This window comes from Peromyscus leucopus, chromosome 7 (assembly GCF_004664715.2).
Source record: "Peromyscus leucopus breed LL Stock chromosome 7, UCI_PerLeu_2.1, whole genome shotgun sequence".
Lineage (NCBI taxonomy): Eukaryota > Metazoa > Chordata > Mammalia > Rodentia > Cricetidae > Peromyscus > Peromyscus leucopus.
Genome location: NC_051069.1, coordinates 69,620,759 through 69,639,737, shown reverse-complemented (window position 1 = coordinate 69,639,737; position 18,979 = coordinate 69,620,759). Strand labels below are relative to the sequence as shown.

The 18,979-nt window shown below is 44.4% G+C and overlaps 1 protein-coding gene across 1 annotated transcript in view; it reads left to right on the top strand.

Annotated features, from left to right (window-relative positions):
- Impg1 (interphotoreceptor matrix proteoglycan 1) overlaps positions 1 to 18,979 on the top strand; it is a 103,201-nt gene that overhangs the window by 75,643 nt on the left and 8,579 nt on the right. Inside the window, exon 13 of the mRNA XM_028879836.2 lies at positions 2,047 to 2,266. Within this exon, the coding sequence (XP_028735669.2) occupies positions 2,047 to 2,266 (220 nt within the window). The remainder of the gene's footprint in view (positions 1 to 2,046; positions 2,267 to 18,979) is intronic.

Sequence of the window (18,979 nt, the reverse complement as noted above, 5' to 3'; positions counted from 1 at the left end):
TAAATATTGAATTCTGTGATGGTTTTAGCAGTCATGTCTTATTAAATAAATTGTACAATGCATATCACACACATGAATATCAGAAAAAATATGCTTCTTATAAGTTAAATTATCATATGGCTTGAACATTTTTTCAAGACACTATGCTCTACACACACACACACATACACACATACACACACATACACACACACATACACACTCCATGAGGAGAGTGTTGGGACCGTCCTAGGGAACAATGTCCCAGTGAGCCTCACCTCACCCCAGTGTCTTCCTTCAGGTTTGTAATAGGTTGCCATAACAAATGTATTAAGAACACTGAAATCAGATGCAGGCTTACTTCTCCTTGATAGGTGGGCAGATGTGTTCTAGTATCACCCTGTAAACCCACATTTCTTCCACGTGTGGCCCTAAGAGTGTTTCCTCCTTTGCAAAGTTAAAGCTGAGTAGCTGCTACATCCTGTTTTCACATGGGAGAAGAAAGTGATCCAGGGAGAGCAGTTTGTCAACAAGCGGAGAAGCAGCAACCTCCCCCCAACATTTTGTAGTGATGGAGCTAGTCACATGACCAGGCCTGGCTATACGGAGGCTGGAAAATAGCAACTCTAATGAGTCATCTTCTTTTCCATCACATTCTGGGAATTAATCTGGGAGACAAGGCAACTAATTGTCTGTACACAAAATGCAAACAGAAAACTCCTACTGTAGGCCAACGCAGTGCCAACTCAAGAATGAGTTCAGTAGGGTAGCGGAACAAATCAGGACAGAGCATCATGAACAAATTCCCAACTCTGATGCAAAATTGCATTTTGTTTTCAAGATAAGCTGTCTTCTACTTAGCTTCTCTAAGGCCATGATAAACACGCTTACCAAAATCAGCTTGGGAAGGAAATAGTTTCCTTCACCTTACAGGTTACAGTCTATCATCTCTAAGGCTGGACCTTAAGACAGAAGAAACCACAGAGAAATGTTGCTTACAAGATTGCTCCTTACGGCTTAGTCAGCCTGCCTTCTTGTATAACCCAGAACCACCTGCCCAGGGGTGGCAGATCTGGCCCATAGTGGGCTAGGCCCTCCCACATCAATCATTAGTCAAGAAAACATGACACAGACGAGGCCTGTGGACCCATCTGATAAAGGCTATTCCTAATTGAGGTTCCTTGGTCCCAGGACACTCTAGTCTGCACCCAGTTCACTTAACTAACCAGCACACCTTGTGAAACAAGGGCAGAGCCAAAATTCTACTGAGACAGAGAAAGAATAAGAAAGAGAGCGTGGGTCTGAGGCAAGCCTGGAAGCCTGCAGCTTGAACCTGTGTGCTGTCGGTATTTATAGGGCTATAGTTTGTGAACCCTTCTAGAGTCAGGAAATGAGTTTCAGACGTTTCTGGGCAATGGACTTCAAGATGGCCTTGGCTCACAAGAGACAGGTGTGAACACAAGGGAAGCACAATGTCCTGAGGCTGCTTTCGAGATTATTAAATTGTATTTGGAAAGGAATCCCTGGGAAGCCACCCTTGCTCTCTCGCGTTCAGATAAGCACAGAGATCCACACAGGTATTGTATTGTGTTGCTCAATGAAGGCCACCTAACTGGTTGGAACCAGCTTCAATACTCCCATCCAATTGTCCTGATTGTCACTTTCCTTCTGCATGCCGGAAAGTTTCACTACACTAATAGACAGACACATTGGGTTTGGGTATTTTTATTTCAATGGTAATTTCAGATTTCACATTTCACATTTCCATTTACACAGACATAAGTTTATTAGCTCCTGGGCTCAATTTGGAATAGTCACTTAAAAAAAAAAAAAACTGTTCTCACAAGGCATGAAGAAATCCCTGCCCATCTATCTCAGTGCAGGCAGAAGGGTGGGAATATGGATGTAATTACTACAAATAGATCATTAGGTTGTGGTGTTCTGGCCTCATGTCCAACAACAAAACCAGCAATGAAGAAATGAAAGGCGTGCCTCAGGTAATGAAGAGGGAACATAACTACAACTGGCAGTGACCACGTCAGGAATAAACGATTTCTTCTTTTGCAGTTGGTTCCATATCTACAATCCAATCTTACGGGATTTAAGCAACTGGAAATACTCAGCTTCCGAAACGGGAGTGTGATCGTGAACAGCCGAGTGCGGTTTGCGAAGGTGGTGCCCTACAACCTCACCCAGGCGGTGCGCGGGGTCCTGGAGGATCTCCGATCCACAGCAGCTCAACAGCTCAATCTGGACATCGACAGCTACTCTCTCAACATTGAACTAGGTAGGTGAAGCCAATGACGAAAGCCTGGGGAACTTCTGGTTCGTTCTGTTTTGCTTTCAAGCATGTTGATCAACTGTCAAGCCACAAAAATGAAATTAAATTACACTTAACAAGGCAACCTTTTAGAAGCTATGAACTTCATGATTAAGGAAAGAGGGCCTTCACCCTGCAGGCTCAAGTGTTCCTACATAGAAAAGCACCCCCAAGCGCACAGTCTGAGAGCCTCAGTTTCCTCTCAGTACTGAGCTTTTGCTGTGCAGAGACATTTTAAAATGTAGCCCCAAACCAAGCTAGTTTACATTCTGTAAGAGGTCAAAGTACTTTCTGGAAAAGAACTGCAGGAACCGGGGCCTCCTCCTTCAGAAGGCAGTGACCTCTGTGAACTGTCAGAATAGTCTTTTTCATAAGAAAACTCAGGATGGAACTCAGACCAAATCCTGAGGAGGGGGGGGGGCGGGATATTAGATCAAAATTCAAACTTAGCGAAATCACCAAAGAAGAACATAATGTCCCTGCCCACTTGCACACCCTGGTGCAACACCCCACGTGTGTAAAACAATAGCCAGAAACTCTACAAGCCAGAAAGCAAACGCTAGCTCCAGCAGCAAAGCAGAGTGTCTGCCATGGTCAGGGGCCAGGCCTGAAGTGGGGACTGTTTTCATCGTGTACTTCAAAACTGGTCTCTAACTGAAGGAAGGTTTTTAATCCCCTGGAGTGCAGGACAGGAGGACTCTGTCCCACTGCCAAAGCAACCTTCCAGTCAGATGGAAAACAAAGTGTCCTAATTGGCTATGAATTAGTGAAGTGGATCTTTAAGGCTCTCTCTGGCTCTCTGTGGACCAACTATGAAGACAGAGGGAAACGGCCTTGGGCAAAAAGGCAAGCCAAAAAAGCTCAGTAGGAAACATTTATCTTTGACAGAGCAGGCTTTGGAGCAATCCTACAAAAATTGCCTCAGTACCTTGGTAAACAGCATCATTAAAAAGACAGCACAGCCCTGGGCACTGAGCAGGGGAGTCGTTACCTCCAAACAGGAGCTGCCTAAGGAAGCCTACTAGACCCCCTGAGCAATCAAAGACCACCTAAATGTCAGGGAAAGACTGACTGCCTCCATCCACAGAAGGCACCCAGAGCTCAGGCTGTTCTCTGCAGTCGGGTGGTAAAAGCAACAGAAAAGATAGAGGCAAACTGCAGAGCACAGGCGAGGTGAGAGCCTGGCCCCTGCCCTCCTCCGTCCTCAGTCAGTTGTCAGTCCTTAGGAGCCCCACTCAAGACAAAAAAAAAAAAAAAAATGTCGGTGGAAGGGCCAGGCCAAAGCTGGGGAGAGTCTGGATGTATGCCTCTGAGGACAGGAGTTTCAGCATTAGGAGCCACTTGGTAGATGTCTTAGAAAGATGCTGGGGGCTTGTAGTGCCATGCCATGCCTGAGCTGGGGGCCACTGCTCATGCTTGAGAGAAGTGCCACATAGCCATGGCCTTGGGGGCCCAGTCTTGAATGTGAACCCTGTGTGTTAATAGCAGCACCCCATTTCCACCGTGAAAGGTTGCTAAAATTCCTTCCCGGTGGGAGACAACGTCTATCTCTTCACCTAAGGTCCCAAGGACAAACTGAGGTACACATCCATCAACAGTAACTCTGGAGAACCATTAGGTTTATCAGGCTTTCTTTCAGAGCAGTGGGTGAAGGGTATGGCTGGGAGCATGAGTGTCATCAAGGCAGCCACACTGCAAGGTCTGTGCCCAGTATGAATGATAACTCCCTTATGGCCATGCAAATGGAGCCTTCTCCCAAGTCCTCTCCAACCTATCCACTCTAGTCTCTCCCTGAGGTTACATGCAATTAGGGAAGAACCACATGCAACTGGTTGGTAGGAATGGCTGAATTATGAGGTGACAGTCCTCCCACGACCCTTCCCATCCCTCCTTCTATGAGGGACCACCAACAGTCAACAAGCCCAGCTGTGGTCTCTTTATCAAACAGGCACAGCCAAACTCATAAAGATGATGGTAGTTTGCTTTGGAGGACAGTCCTGTACCACAATAGGGGACATTCTAAGAGCAGAAGGATTAATAAAAAGGGTATTTTTAGTCCCCAACATAGTGTTTGACACATTATAGTTGCCTAATAAATGTTAATAGTTAGTATTACAACATTGTCATAATTAACTTGACTATTAATTTATGACCTGAACAGGGTACCACAAAGAGTGGTTAAAAACTGGCCTGGCAAGGTGTTAGTGAAGTAGTTGGAGCTGAGTGTATTTTCGTTGATACCCTGTGAACCGTTGTGTAGTGTAGCCTTCCCTCTGGGCAGCTGGTAGAAGTGAGATGCTACCAACATCAGCTGTGGTTCCTGCTGGAGCCAAATTTAGGCTGAGCTGCCTAATACAAAAAATGCCTACAAGCTTCTCAGTGTGCTTGTGGGGTGCATACCCAACTTGAGAGATACAAGGGAGGAAGGACAGAGAGGATGAACTCAATGGTCTATCTGCTTTCCACAGCCCTAAGTAGGAGCAGCTCAGGAACTTCCAGAGAGGCAGACATACTGTGTCCAGCAATGAATACAGATGAAAACTGCTGAATGAATGAATGAATGAATGACTACTCGGTATCCATGGGGAGATATTTTGCAGAAGTTACTGGACAGTTACACTGAGCTTTAAGGTGAAATATTTCTCCATACTCTATTCTTTATTACATACTTGGAGATAGGGAACCTGCTTTTAACGCACAGAAAAATAATGAAATCATGAATGAAGGACACAAATTAATTAATGTTTGAAATCTGCCAGGAAATGGCTATGGGGAGCCTGTGAAAGCATTAGCAAGGCTCCAGACAAAAGAGCTGAAAACAGGATGATCGGAAAGACAGCTTCATAGAAGTTTTTAAAATGAGTATGTTTCCTTCTACACAGACCAAAATGTCTACACATTCCTCGACTACAAGAGATTCTAGTTTCATTGTGCTTTGTACAGGCAGAAGCCACAGCGCCAAACTACACTTTTTTGTTTTCCTTCTCACCGAGAATAATGCAGATGGAAAAAGACAGGAGCAGTCACGGGGGAGCAGGCCTGCCTGAGCCAGTGGGCTTCCTGGCTCACAGCTGTGGATCCTGAGCAATCTCACCACAGGCGAAGGGCAGATTCATGCAGGGAACCAGCAAGCGTGCATTCGAGTGGCACACCAGACCTTGAACACCATCTCTGAACTAGTGAGCATCCATCCACCTCCACATGACCTGTCCATGTGTGACAGTCCCTGCTCAAAGGAACTGTGGCGAAAGGACATCTTTACACTATGCTGACATCAAAAATATGCCTTTTTAGTTCAAACATACCTTTTAATGGCTATTTTCTTATGTAGCAGACTTTAAGCAAGTTCCTGTGGGCTTGGTTTGGTGCCAGATGAAGAGAGTGCTATGATTCCTTTTAAATCTCAGCTTGCTGAGACCCAGCCACCTGAGCAGGAGGGAGTGTAGGAGTGGACTACTACAAAGACCTCTGACCCTTCTATGTTGATAAACTGGCCAGTGAGTGTGCTGACAGCCATGTCTGAGCAGCTGGCAGCAGCTGCAAAGGACCAGGGCTGGGGAGGCCCACTCTGCCGATGACACAGGAGTACAGACTGTCACTGGAGGTGGTGGCTGTTGTTGGTTGTCTTTCACTCTTTACTCTTTGTGGGCCTGCCACCCAGCTCCCAAATAAATCACACTGAGGCTTATTCTTACTTACAAATGCCTGACCTTGGCTTGACTTGTTGCTAGCCAGCTTTTCTTAAATTATCCCATCTACCTTTTGCCTCTGGGTTTTTTCCTCTTCTTACTTCTGTATATCTTACTTTCATTCTTATTCCGTGGCTGGCTGGCTGGCTGGGTGGCTGGCCCCTAGCATCCTCCTCTTCTTGTTCTCTTGCTCCTTCATCTTTTCTAATGTTCTTCCCCTTCTATTTATTCTCTCCGCCTGCCAGCCCCATCTATCCGTCTCCTGCCTTGCTATTGGCCATTCAGCTGTTCGTTAGACCAATCATGTATTTTAGACAGACAAAGTAACACAGCTTCACAGAATTAAACAAATGCAACATAAAAGAATGCAACACCTCTTTGCATCATTAAACAAATGTTCTATAGCATAAACAAATGTAACACATCTTAAAATAATACTACATATTACTAGTGTAATTCTAGTATATTACATAGTACTAGAATACTTGGCAACACGTGGCTATTGAGAAAGAGCCCAAAGCAAGTGGCAACCAGGGACACACTTGGACAGACACACAAAGGCCACCCTGACTCACATGTGACCCTCCCCTTCCGCCCTTCTTTGCAGCCTTGTTTCAATATAGAACATAGAGACAGCTCTCCAAAAAACCCAAAACTCAACACTATTGCTTGAAAAAAAGCATTAATTTCTTAATTCCATGAATTTGCGTGTCTTATAAAACATGAAATCTAAAGCATTGTTCTTTAAAAAAAAAAAAAAAAACAGTCCAGTACTGTTGTAGTAACATGTCCTATCATATCACTAGGACTCCTGTACAATTTTAGTTTGGGGAAATAAGCAAATATTTTTATTATTACTTGTAGTGCTGGAGACAGAAGCCAGAGGCAATGCTATATCCCCCCTCTCCCATTTCCATTAAAAAAAAAAGTAAATGTCTACATTTTGAAGCAGTAAAGAAAGCGTGCAGGGGAGTTTTCAGTCGTTCTCTTTTCTATCCAGCAGTATGACAGCTCTTTTGCCCCTGCTTTTTCAGAATGACTAGCTAAGCCAGGTTTCCCCCTCTCGCTGATGTATCTGAGTAGAAGCTGTCCTGGTGACTGACAGGCGAGCAAATTACAGTGTTCTCCTCTTCCCCCCAACGGCTGCTACCTGGCAGGCAGTGCTGCCGAATGAAGACAGGTGTAAATGAGCCTTAAACTGCCACTCACCTGGCTGAACTGCTGGTGTGGTCTGTTCAGACAGACAAGGCCAGGGCTGGCACCCAGGAGTGTGGGTCCAGGCGCGCAAAGGGAGAGAGGCTTGTGGGCACTGACTAGCCAAGGCCCGAATAACTCCAGGTCGCTTTTGGCAAATACAGGAGACCCCTCTGCTTGTAGTCTTGATCCTTTGAGCACATGCTGGGACTCAGTGAGGCCGGTACAGTCTGTCTGGGGAAAGTCTCTCTCACAGAGAATTAAATGGGAGAAACTCGGAGAGAGAGAAGGCAGCCACCAGCAGTGCTGTGTATTGAGAATAAATACTTAGCTTTGTCTATGGGAGAGAACTCTGAGAGCTTATCTTCGGAAAGTGGAAAAGGCATCCTGTGAGTGTAACCTGTTCCCAGGCAAGGCAGCTAGACACTCTGCAGCAACACCGAGTTTCTGCATTTCTACCCTTTTCCTTTGCCTCACTATCTTGTTGAGAAAAGTCGTATATAAAGTCAGCGCTGTACACAACCAGGCTTTCCCACCCTGGTTTCCAAGGTTTCTCCTGGCTTCCAAAACCACCTGACCTGCCCACCCTGCCTCTCCCACCTGCACCAAGAATCTCCCACAAAAGATGAACGCTACAGTTGCCATAACAAACAGACAGAGAGCATGCGCTAAAGTTTCATTTAACTTCTCCGAGAATCATTAGGCTGCAAGGCTTGTGGGAAGAAGGGATAGAAACAGATTTTCTATAGCCAGAGAACAAAAGAGAATGTGAAAATAAGGCTGTAACTATGAACCAGAAAGTGCAAGCGCTGTAGCTTTATGGTTTTCTGTGTGTTAACATCTAACTTTACAGTCGTAAAATGCCTGGGCCACAATCAATAGCAAAGGGTGAGTCAAACAAAGTGACTGTCTTCCACACATCAGCAAAGTTTTTCTGCGGGAGCCAGAGAGTAAACATTTTAAGCTTTGCAAGCCAAGAGGAAAAATTGAAAATATTATGTAAGCACTTATATAACTATTTAGAATCTAACCATTTAAAAACGTTTAAGGAAATAAACATCCGTAGTCTGCAAGCTGTCGGACACAGACAGCTAATGGGGTGGGCCCTGGCAGCTCCGCGGTGTTCTACCACGGCCCTGAAGGTCACGCGGTCGGTTCTTCTCTCCATTCCCAAATATTGGATAATTTTTCCAAAGCCATCAGCAGTTACGCAACCTCTTACTCCCTCTGGCCCTTTTCTTGCCTATTACAGAAAAGTAAGTGCTAATGTAACCACGGCATGGGTTCCTGTCCATCCACAGACACAACTGTGGAGCATCTGCCAGGAGCCGGGCATTATTATGGAGACCAAGACCCAAAGATGAATCAACCCTGTCTCTTCCATCAAAGAGCTCACTCCCTAGCAAGAGAAACCAAAACAAATACAAAAAGGTTTACTAGAACCTGCTAAGAACCATAATCTGGATGTTAGCATCGGGGATATGAAGGACAGAGAGAAAGAGAGACAGAGAGACAGAACCAGACAGACAGAGACAGAGAGAACACTGAGTCTGCAGAGGTTAAGAGGAACAGGGTGGAATTAGTAGTCTTGGGGTAAAAAAGGCTGGGTCCTGATATGTGAGCAAGCCACACAGAGGAGGGATGGAGAGAGGAACTATAGGAGAGGAGGAAAATGCAGTCGTGTCTGGTAGACTCGGCAAACTGCTGCTATTCCAATGTGGTGGCAGCTGTGGTACAGCGGAGGGAGAAAAGGGGACTCTGGCTAGAAGGAACAGAAAGTGAGAGAAACCAGGTCACCTCAGAGCCCTGCCAGATCTGCTCGAATCCATATTAGCATCCTCCTTTTTTTCTTGCCCAGACTCTCCCAATACACAAAGTCTTTTAGAGTTAAACTTTAACACATTTTGGAACATTCAAAATGTCTGTGAAGTAAGTCCTAAACAGTCCTTTGAGTATGCTAAAAAGCAGTTTATCATTCACAAAATGCTGCATTTTTGGAAAATATTTAACAAAAATACACAGTTATGAAGAATGGTACATACATAATTTTTTATTTAAATACAAAAAGAAGTACAAAATTAATAAGATCCCTTGGGATTAAGGAAGCAAAGTTTAAAAAAAAAAAATGGAGGGGGAGTGTTGTCCAGTGCTAAGGAAATGGAAATTAGGTGAACCCAATGCTCCCTATGAAGCATTCCTCTCGAGATCAGGAGAGAGGCTTAACCTGGCAGTGTACACATGGGAAGCAGGGCCAGCAAGCAGGTAAAGCTGAACCAGAGCAATGGGTATCATGAGAGGAAAAGAAAACTAGAAACAGCTAATGAAACCCAAACAGTGAGAAACCCAAATGGCGCAGTGAGGTTGTCAGCAAAGAGCAGGAGGTGCCGCCCCAGCCTCTAATGCAGCAAAGGAGAGTTGGAGAGGGGAGGAAGCGAGGCGATGCTGTTGGTGGGAATGGCTGTATCAGCAGCTGAGGTCATGTAAGGGAACAAGTCAGTGGGCATCCAAACACTTGCCAAAGGCAGGCTCATGGTTTAGCCAGGGCAGAGGCCAAACTTCGGTGAGGTTTGGGGGAGAGGGGAGTCTCGACATCATCCACATGGTTCTACTCTTTCCATCCAAAGTGACCCTCCCACCTTCCCACAGTGAGTTGGAGAGCAGCCTAATTACGTGAGACAATAACAACCTGAAGATTGTCACATGCTTTTCATGGGCATAGTCCTCCATCTTCACATCAGCATCTTAACGCCCATGTCCTCTGAGAGAGAAGCCCTCCATTCGACCAAATTCACGGCTAATGCTCCTGTGACTGTGTTTGGTTTGCTAGTTCCCTTCTGAGGACTCCTCAAATAAATGGATCTGTGATATACAAGTATCTGTGATTTAGAAACTGAAAAACAGGCTAAGTCACAGTTTGCTCTGTATTCTGCCAGCCTCTCCAGCAACGGAGTCGTCTTTCATTTCGGCGGCTATAAAAAATTCTCAGAAACATGTAGAGCTTCTATACCAGTTGGCTGTGCCCGTTGAAGAGCTCAAGAATGCAAAACCACATATAACTCCTCCCTTTGAATTCCTAAGAAGCCTCCTCACACACAGGCAGACCTCGAGGCTGGCAAATGGCAAATGTCGGAATTAATTACAGGCTGCCATCCAAGATGCTTTCAGCTAAAATGTGGATCAACAAAAATCACTCTCACAGTAAAATACATTACTTGCCAGATTCCCATTTAGTAGTCACCAGTGAGAAGGCGGTAGATGTCACTCAACACAATAAAGACAATAAAACCAGTAATAATCACAAGTACTAATTGGCACTATTTTTTGATCTTAATAAATACACAGAATAGGCATAGTCCCCAAACCCCTTTATTATTGTTGGAGAAACTGTGTGGGGGGGAAATAATAAGAACCTGCCACAAAATGACCAATTGCTGTAGTCGCTAGAATTTAAAGTCAGGTCCATGTGCACCCTTGACTGTACCCTACTCTACAGAACAGACTCTTGAAAAACCGTCTTCTGACTACACACTGAAGTCTAATCCTAAGAGAATTCTACTAAAGTTCCCATTTCTCCAAATGCAATTTCATATAGTACTGTGCCATAATTTTAGAATGAAAAAAAAAAAATGTTTACTCTCAGGAACCAAATTCCCAAACTTCCCAATGTCACCACCGAGTGAGTCCTACTATGAAGGAACTTGCCTCCTGTGCCCTGGACCCTGTTTCCTGGGGTCACACTGTGGGTCCCTTGCTCCTGAGATAATTTTCCACTTAACTCTTTCCTGTTGGACCTCCAACACTGTCTGCTCTGCCAGATATACCTGAGCCCACGTCAGTTTCAATCTGTGCCCTCCATTCCACACCAACCATCTCATGGAGCTTCTTTCAGACATTCCTTTCCTCATCCCCTAAAGGGAGAAAGTCACAGAAGGTCGGTCAGGCCTGAAAATAGGCCCTCCCACCCTCCCCTGATTCAAGGGTCTCCCACTGCAATCCAGAAAGGCTGAGCAGCCATGCCCTCTGAAGGTATAGACTGCCCCCCTGCAGTGTCCTCAAGATGGGCAGATGTGAGGTGGGAACACTGCCTTATCTCAGTCCTTCCTCAAGAAACTTATCTGCATTACTAACCACTGAGCCCCAAGCTTTGACAAGGGGACAGAATACCGAGGACTCATTAGGATTTCCTTTAGGCTTCATGAATATTAACACTAATTAATAAGGACTATTAGAATTACATGTAAAAACGCATGGATCTGGAATAGACTATCATCCGGCCCGGTTCTATTGGTTTTAGTCTTCTGATTTTAAAGACAATTATTATCTTCGTGGATCCCCAAAGTTGAAGGTGGCTCCAAGTTCCGGGTCTCAACTCGCTCTCCTACCCCCGGGTTGGGGAGGTCACGCTGCAAGGGACCCTGGAAAGGAACAGATGGCCCTGGGAGTGCGCGCCGCATTCCCGAGCCAGGTCTCCGCGGAAATCCGGAAATCCCGGATAGCCCCATCAACATCCTGGGAACAGGCGCGCCTGGCGATCAGGTGCCCCTCCACCACTCCCTACCGCGCCTAACTGGTTTTTAAAAAAAGAAAAATCAGTTTGGGCGCTTCAGAGCCACTACTTCTCGGCTTCTTTTGCTGTTGAGCGCCATCTAGTGAGCACTGTATTTCATCGCTTTGAGGTTTCGGGGAGGATGGCACAGGCCAACCCAAGTGAAGCTTGACCTTTCTTTTCTTTCTTTCTTTTTCTTTCTTTCTTTCACTTTCTTTCTTTATTTCTTTCTTTCACTCTATTCCTTTCTTCCATCCTTCCCTCCTTCCTTTCTTTCTCTCTCTCCTCTCTCTCTCTCTCTCTCTCTCTATATATATATATATATATATAGAGAGAGAGAGAGAGAGAGAGAGGAGAGAGAGAGAGAGATAAATATAGATATAGATAAAGATAGATAGATCGTTCTTTTTCTTCCTTCCTTCCTATATAGTTTTCTTGTTGTTGTTGTTGTTGTTGTTGTTGGTGGTGGTGGTGGTGGTGGTGGTGGTGGTGGTTTTAATTTTTTTAAGCAAAATGTAATTGCATCATTTCCCTATTCCTCTCCTCCCTCTACCTCTCCAACTCCTCCCATGTACCCCCTTGTTCCCTCTCAAAATAATGGTCTTTTTCTTTGTCAGTGTGTGTGTGTGTGTGTGTGTGTGTGTGTGTGTGTGTGTGTGTACACCTAAATATATAAACACAGCTTGTTCCGTTTGTTTAGTGTTGCTTGTCTGCACGTGACATCAGGTCTGGCCACTTAGTACTGGATAACCAATCAGGGGCTCATCCTGGAGAAAGACTTTTTCGCCCACTCACAGCATTCCATGGTTGCTCGTGTTCTTTGTCTCTGGGGGAGACCCCACGAGATTTCCTCCTTCCACGTTAGCGTGTCTGCTGCTGCTGTCCCTCTCAAGTCTTCTTAGCAGACATATTGTTGAATCATCATGGGGATAGCTTCCCTGTCATTTCTAGGAGACACACAGCAGACTTCCTGATCCTCCATCTCTTACAGTCTTTCCACCATGTCTTCTAAGGTGGTCCCTGAACCTTGGTTGCAGGAATGATGTTGTAGATGAATCCATTAGGGCAGGACACACTACAATCAGTTGTTCTCTTGATCAGTCGTGGATTATTGTAATGGTCTCCGTCTGTTGCAAAGGGGAGCGTTTTTTTGATGAGGGGTGAGAGCTAAAAGAAGTGAATCTTTATACACCTACCTGTGTATCTAAAGACAGACATCTTGAATGCATTTAAGAAGTATTTAAAGAAGCATTTACTGATTTAGTAAAGTGGTAGTAATAGGATCTCCTCTAAGATCCATGGCCTCACTAGCCATGTGTAGTTGGCTAGGTTTCTAGTACAAAGCATGATTTCCCTTCTGTAAGCAGGCTTTACATCCAATCAGAGAGCTATTGGTTGCCACCAAGATATGAATGTCATTTTTGCACCCTTATGGGTACCCTGCCACGCTGGTTATGTGGTGTCACAGCTGGGCAGAACTATTGGTTGGTTCTTTCCTAGGGAAGGTTATGCAGACTCTTCTAGAGCTATGACAGCTAGTCCCCGAGAGGAGGTTTTCAGATCAGATCCAATTTGGATCCCCCAAATTTCATGTCCAAAGAATATTTAATCCCAGCACTTAGGAGGCAGAGCCAGGAAGATTTCTGTGAGTGTGAGGCCAGCCTGGTCTACAGAGGGAGATCTAGGACAGGCACCAAAACTACACAAAGAAACCCTGTCTAAAAAGAAGAAGGAGGAGGGGGGAGGAGGAGGGGGGAGGAGGAGGAGGAGGAGGAGATTATGATGTCTTCAGCAATAGAGATTGCCTTCAAGTTCTGGGAGGCAGCTAAGAGCAACAGCAATAGCCCATATTGTTCAAGGAGTCTCTTGAACTCTCCTGACCAACCACTAGAAAAAGGGTTCCTCATGCTTGGTATTGGGGGTTTTATCAGATTGTCGATGGCTCTTGGAAATACTGTAAGTTCAAGAAAGGGAACTTTACTTAAACTGTGTATGCATATATACGGACTTATACGAAGGACATCCTTACTGTTGTTTTTCCTCCTCCTTCCCTTTCCTTCTGTATTGACCTCTCTCCCCCATCCCCCATTAAAACGCCCTCCTGTTTTGTCCATTTCCCCAGAGAGGAGAATAATGGGGTTCTAGTGAAGGCTGACTTTATCCAGCTGAAATCTCACCCTTCATTGGGTTTGAACAAAAGATGATGCTTTGCTTTCTTCCCAGTGAGTGAGCCCCCTGACAACAGTGCAAGGAGCTGGTTTTGTAAGTGCTGGGAAGTGAAAGAGAGTCAGTAGTAAAGAAGGCATCGAGAGGGTCCTGGGGATGGTGGGATGCAGCGGAAGACCTTTGGAGGCCTGGGTGCTGAAAGATCCTCACGCCCCAGGGGAAGCAAAAAAAACTCTACTTTAAAATCTGAATAACATGAATGAATTCACTTGAGACCAGAAAGAGATTTGAAAAAGAGAGTCTTAAACCATCAAGGACTTGTGATCTTCATGAGGATACAAATTTCCCATGCTTTTTAAAATTTAAAAGCCTTTTTTAGGTTTCTTTATCTTATATATAGGAATGTTTTGCTTACATTATATGTATGTGCACCAGGTGGCATACCTGGTGCCCGCGGAAGTCAGAAAAAGGCAGTGAACCCCCTGAAACTGGAGTAGCAGATGCTTGTGAGCCACAGGGTGCTGGGAACTGAACCCAGGATCTCTGGGAGAACAGCAAGTGCTCTTAACAGCTGACCAGTAACTGTTCTCCAACCCCAAGAACCTTAATCTTTTAAACACGATCTGTAAAGTGCTTCAAAGTGTTCCAGGCAGTAGGGGACGTTCAGGTGTTTTTGCCTGCATGATAAAGAGGTAGGATGCACCTTCCTCAGCAAGCAGCTCAGGGAAGCTTTTCAGGATCTTTGAAATGCATACAAAATACATTATGTAAGCAAATCCAGGAAAGTGATACAGAAAATATGCCTACACCAAAAAGCTAGAAGATCCGGACATTTCCAAGCCCTGCACAGCGGTGCACCCATTTCAAGTTGTGTTCACTGCTGTCGTGTTGGACAGATAAAAAGAAAATGGAGCTTTCATGCTTCCTCCAAGCAATGTTCTGCCTCCTGACAGAGCATGGCAGCACTATAAGCTTCTGTTTAGTTGGGAGAGCATTTATTCAACAGAAGTATTCACGAAAGCCTGTATCAGTCAGTGAGGGGAGATGCTGATATAGAGGGAGCTCCTGTCCACGCTCACTCACACTCTCTCAACTCCATGGGGCCTTGAAGCATGTATCACAGAAACCTTGTATTTGAGCCACTGGGATGATGTGGAGAACCAAACGTTATAGAGACGGATGATCTTGGCTCATACTTGCTGACTGAAGTGTGAGAGTAGTATCAGAGCCAGGCATGATGGTTCACACCTGTAAGCCTGACACTCAGTAGGCTCAGGCAGGGGGATTGCCAGTTCCATGAAACACTGGGCTACACAGAGAAAAGGGGGGAACTAAGAGAGGAAAGTATGAGAGAGAGAGAGAGAGAGAGAGAGAGAGAGAGAGAGAGAGAGAGAGAGAGAGAGAGAGAGAGAGAAGGTATTAATAAAGATGTGTATCAAAAGTGCTTGGCATAATGCCAATCCCATAATGGCTCTTAACAGTGTAAGCTTATGCTCCTGAGGTAGCTAGAGACTCTGGGTTATGATCCCTGGGGACATTTCAAGAATATGTTCTTAAACAATGGCATGAGTGTTCTCTGTCTATAGTGAGAATCCACATGGGATGTTAAACACTGGGCCAAATCCTCCTGGTTCCTTGATGGATCTGAACATCCCCATTCACCGCACACTCTCACCTCACTAATGCCAGGTATCCTGGGCTGCTCCTGTTGAGAAATTATAATATGTGCACAGAATAATCATCCATATGAGGTAAAAATAGAATATTAAGTCATTTTGCCATCAAGGAATTATGCTAAGCCCCAGAGCATTGCCCAAACCATGCTAAGCATAAGTTGACCATAATGGGCATTCTTGAAAAGCTCCTTTCTAGAGCCAAAAGAAAAATAATCTGTGTAACCAGGAATAGTGGTCACTCAGAGGCTGAGGCAGGAGGACTACCACAAGTTTGAGGACAACCTAGGCTACAGAGTGAGTCCTAGTGCAGCCTGATCTACAGTGTGGGATCGTCCTCAAAAAGAAAAAAAAAATGTTTAGAAGAGATTGAAGCAATTCTAAGAAGCTAAAACAATTACGGAGCAATCAGTCTATAAATCAATTTGTGAAAACTCTGTTCCCTCAAATCCACATATTATTTAATTATGACTTAATTATAGGGAAAAATATTTCCCCATAAAATAGCATCTCTTTTTGTAGTCTGCTATTGATCTCAGGTCTCCTTTGTCCTCTTTTCAAGCCATGGGACAACCTTGAGACAATGAACTTTAGGTTGTGGCTACACCGTGTATAGGTAATTATCATTGGGATAATACTTTAAAGCCAATGCAGTGGAAGGAGGCTGTGAGAGGTGCTTCTTAAACTAGGCTTGTAAGTATAACCTCTTCTGTTGTAAGACTAATTAACTGTGATTGCCAACATCTGCCATATTAGCAAACATCCCACTAGCTCTGCCTTGGGGTTGTGTCCTTTCCTGGATCATGTCACACAGTCCACAAGTTGACAGAATTGAGGACCTGTTAGAGACCTAAGCATAAAGAGGCATGTTCTTAGCAACATCCAACTTCACTGAGTCTCAGTTTCTTCAGTTGCTAAGTGACCAAGTTAGTGTAGAAAAATCTCTAACATATTTCTATTTTCAAAAGTTTACATAGATGTAAACGTTTTATATGGATAAAATAAAAATGCATACTATCCTAGTTAGGGTTCCTGTTGCTGCCATGAAACACCATGACCAAAGCAAGTTGGGGAGGAAAGATATTTTTGGCTTACACTTCCATGTCATTGTTCATCATTGAAGGAAGTCAGGGCAGGAACTCAAACAGGGCAGGATCCTGGAGTCGGGAGCTGATGCAGAGGCTATAGAGGGGTGCTGCTTACTGACTTGCTCATCATGACTTGCTCAGTCCACTTTCCTATAGAACCCAGGACCACCAGCCCAGAAATGGCCCCACCCACAATGGCCCTCCCCCATCAATCACTAATTAAGAAAATGCCCTTCAGGCATGCCTACAACCCGATCTTATGGAGGCATTTTCTTATTTGAAGTACCCTCCTCTCAGACGACTTTAGCTTGTGTCAAGTTGACATAAAACTGCCCATACCAATTCTTAGTGCTGAAAGTTTTGAAAGGCCATGTTGATATTTGTCGAATAAATGGATGTTATCTTAGTATCTAGGAAGCTATATACTGCAAACAAAACCTAAGCCTGGCGATTTAAAGTCTCCTTCCTCTCTGTTGACTGGTTCTGAATAAATAACACGAGGATACAAATTAATTTACAAAATGGCTACTTTTGTCCTTCATGTCTGACTCAGGAATCCCACATTTGGCTAAAGTCGTTGCCCCAATGCAACCTATGCATTGTACAACTTTGATGATACATGTGTCTGGCAGAACAAAAGGAAATTACTGTAAAAATAGAAACATTTCTCTTCTAGATGTACTCTTCAGTTTTCACACCTTTGCTATTGGCCTCAGAGGGGAAGCACCCATGCTCTTTTGGTCAGCTTTCCAAGTTAAATATTTATTGCCGAGAAAGAAGTAGAGAACCCCCTCCCCCCACCCCACCCCAGCTTCTGTTTTCAAGCACACAACTATGCATGGGAAGTTGCTGACATTTGTGATTTACTAAAGCAGGCCGTGGATGTGTAATCATCTGGGTTGTCAGTGGGAATTCGAGTTATTGCCTCAACAGTGACACAGTCCCGTAACATGGGAGCCTTGAGAACCGTGAGATGGCAAAGCTAGATCATGTGTGGCACCCAAAAGCTACAGAGAAATACAGCCTCACACAAAGATTTCAGCAGTCTGCCTTGCCGGGAGACCCAAATCAAGTTTTGTTTTTGTTTTTGTTTTTGTTTTTTAAGGACATTTTCTTATCCAGACACCCAGGTGAGTCACATGCATCTCTCTCACTCAGATAATCCCACCACAAAGGAGAGCCCTGCAGGAACAGAGAGAACATAGCATCCCAATCCTCAACCCACCCATCCACCTGCACAGCTTCTTGCTCTGCAAATTGGTCGGAGCAGCTAGCTACAGAAGAGTCACAGTAGACACCGCCTATTAATGACCTCATGAGAGTTAGAGGTAGAAATAGGGGTGGTGCTGGAGGATAAAAGGAAACAGGTGGTGGGGGACACCTGTTATATTTATTTTGTAGAATATATTTGTTCTAACTTCTATTTTATTGCTTTTTTTTTTAAGAGGAGGGTCTCACTGTGTTGTCCGGGCTGGCCTCAAAATTCTGAGTTTAAGCAGACCTCCCAAGTGGCTAGAAGTACAGGTACATAACACTATATTCCTGTTTTATTTTTGGTTGACATGGAATAATTGTACATATTTATTGGATACAGTGTAGTGTTTCAGCATATGTATACATTTTGCTCTCATCAAGACAATTAATATATCCATTATCTTAAACATGTATTATTTATTCATGATGAAAATATTCAAAATATTTTCTTCTAGCTATTTTGAGAGACAAAATGCATTATTATTAGTCATAGTCACAGGGCCGTGTCATAGGACACAGAATTTTCTCCTCTTATCTGACTGTAACTTAGCACCTGTGAACCAATCTATCTCCACCCCTCCCCGCTACCTAATTTCCCAGAATCTGGCAACCATTGCTCTACTCTTGAGACCAATGTTTATAAATCCCAATTGTAAATGGGATTATGCAGTATCTTTCTTTCTGTGCCTGGTTTATTTTACTTAACACAATGTCCTCCAGGCTCAGTCATGTGTTACAAATGAAAGGATTTCTTGGGTTTTGTTTGTTTTTTAGGTTTTTGCTTTTATCAGAGAGAGAGAGAGAGAGAGAGAGAGAGAGTAGAGAGAAGAGAGCAGGTACCCACAGAGGCACAAGAGGGTGTCAGATCTGTCGGAGCTATGATGACAGGTGGTTATGAGCCACCCAGTGTGGGTGTTGGGAAATGAACAGTAAGCTCTTAAGCATGGAATCATCTCTCCAGACAAATTTCTTGTTTTTACATCTGAATAGTATTCTGTGTGTGTGTGTGTGTGCTGTGGGACGGTCTGTATGTCAAATTGCTCTGATTGGTCAATAAATAAAACACTGGT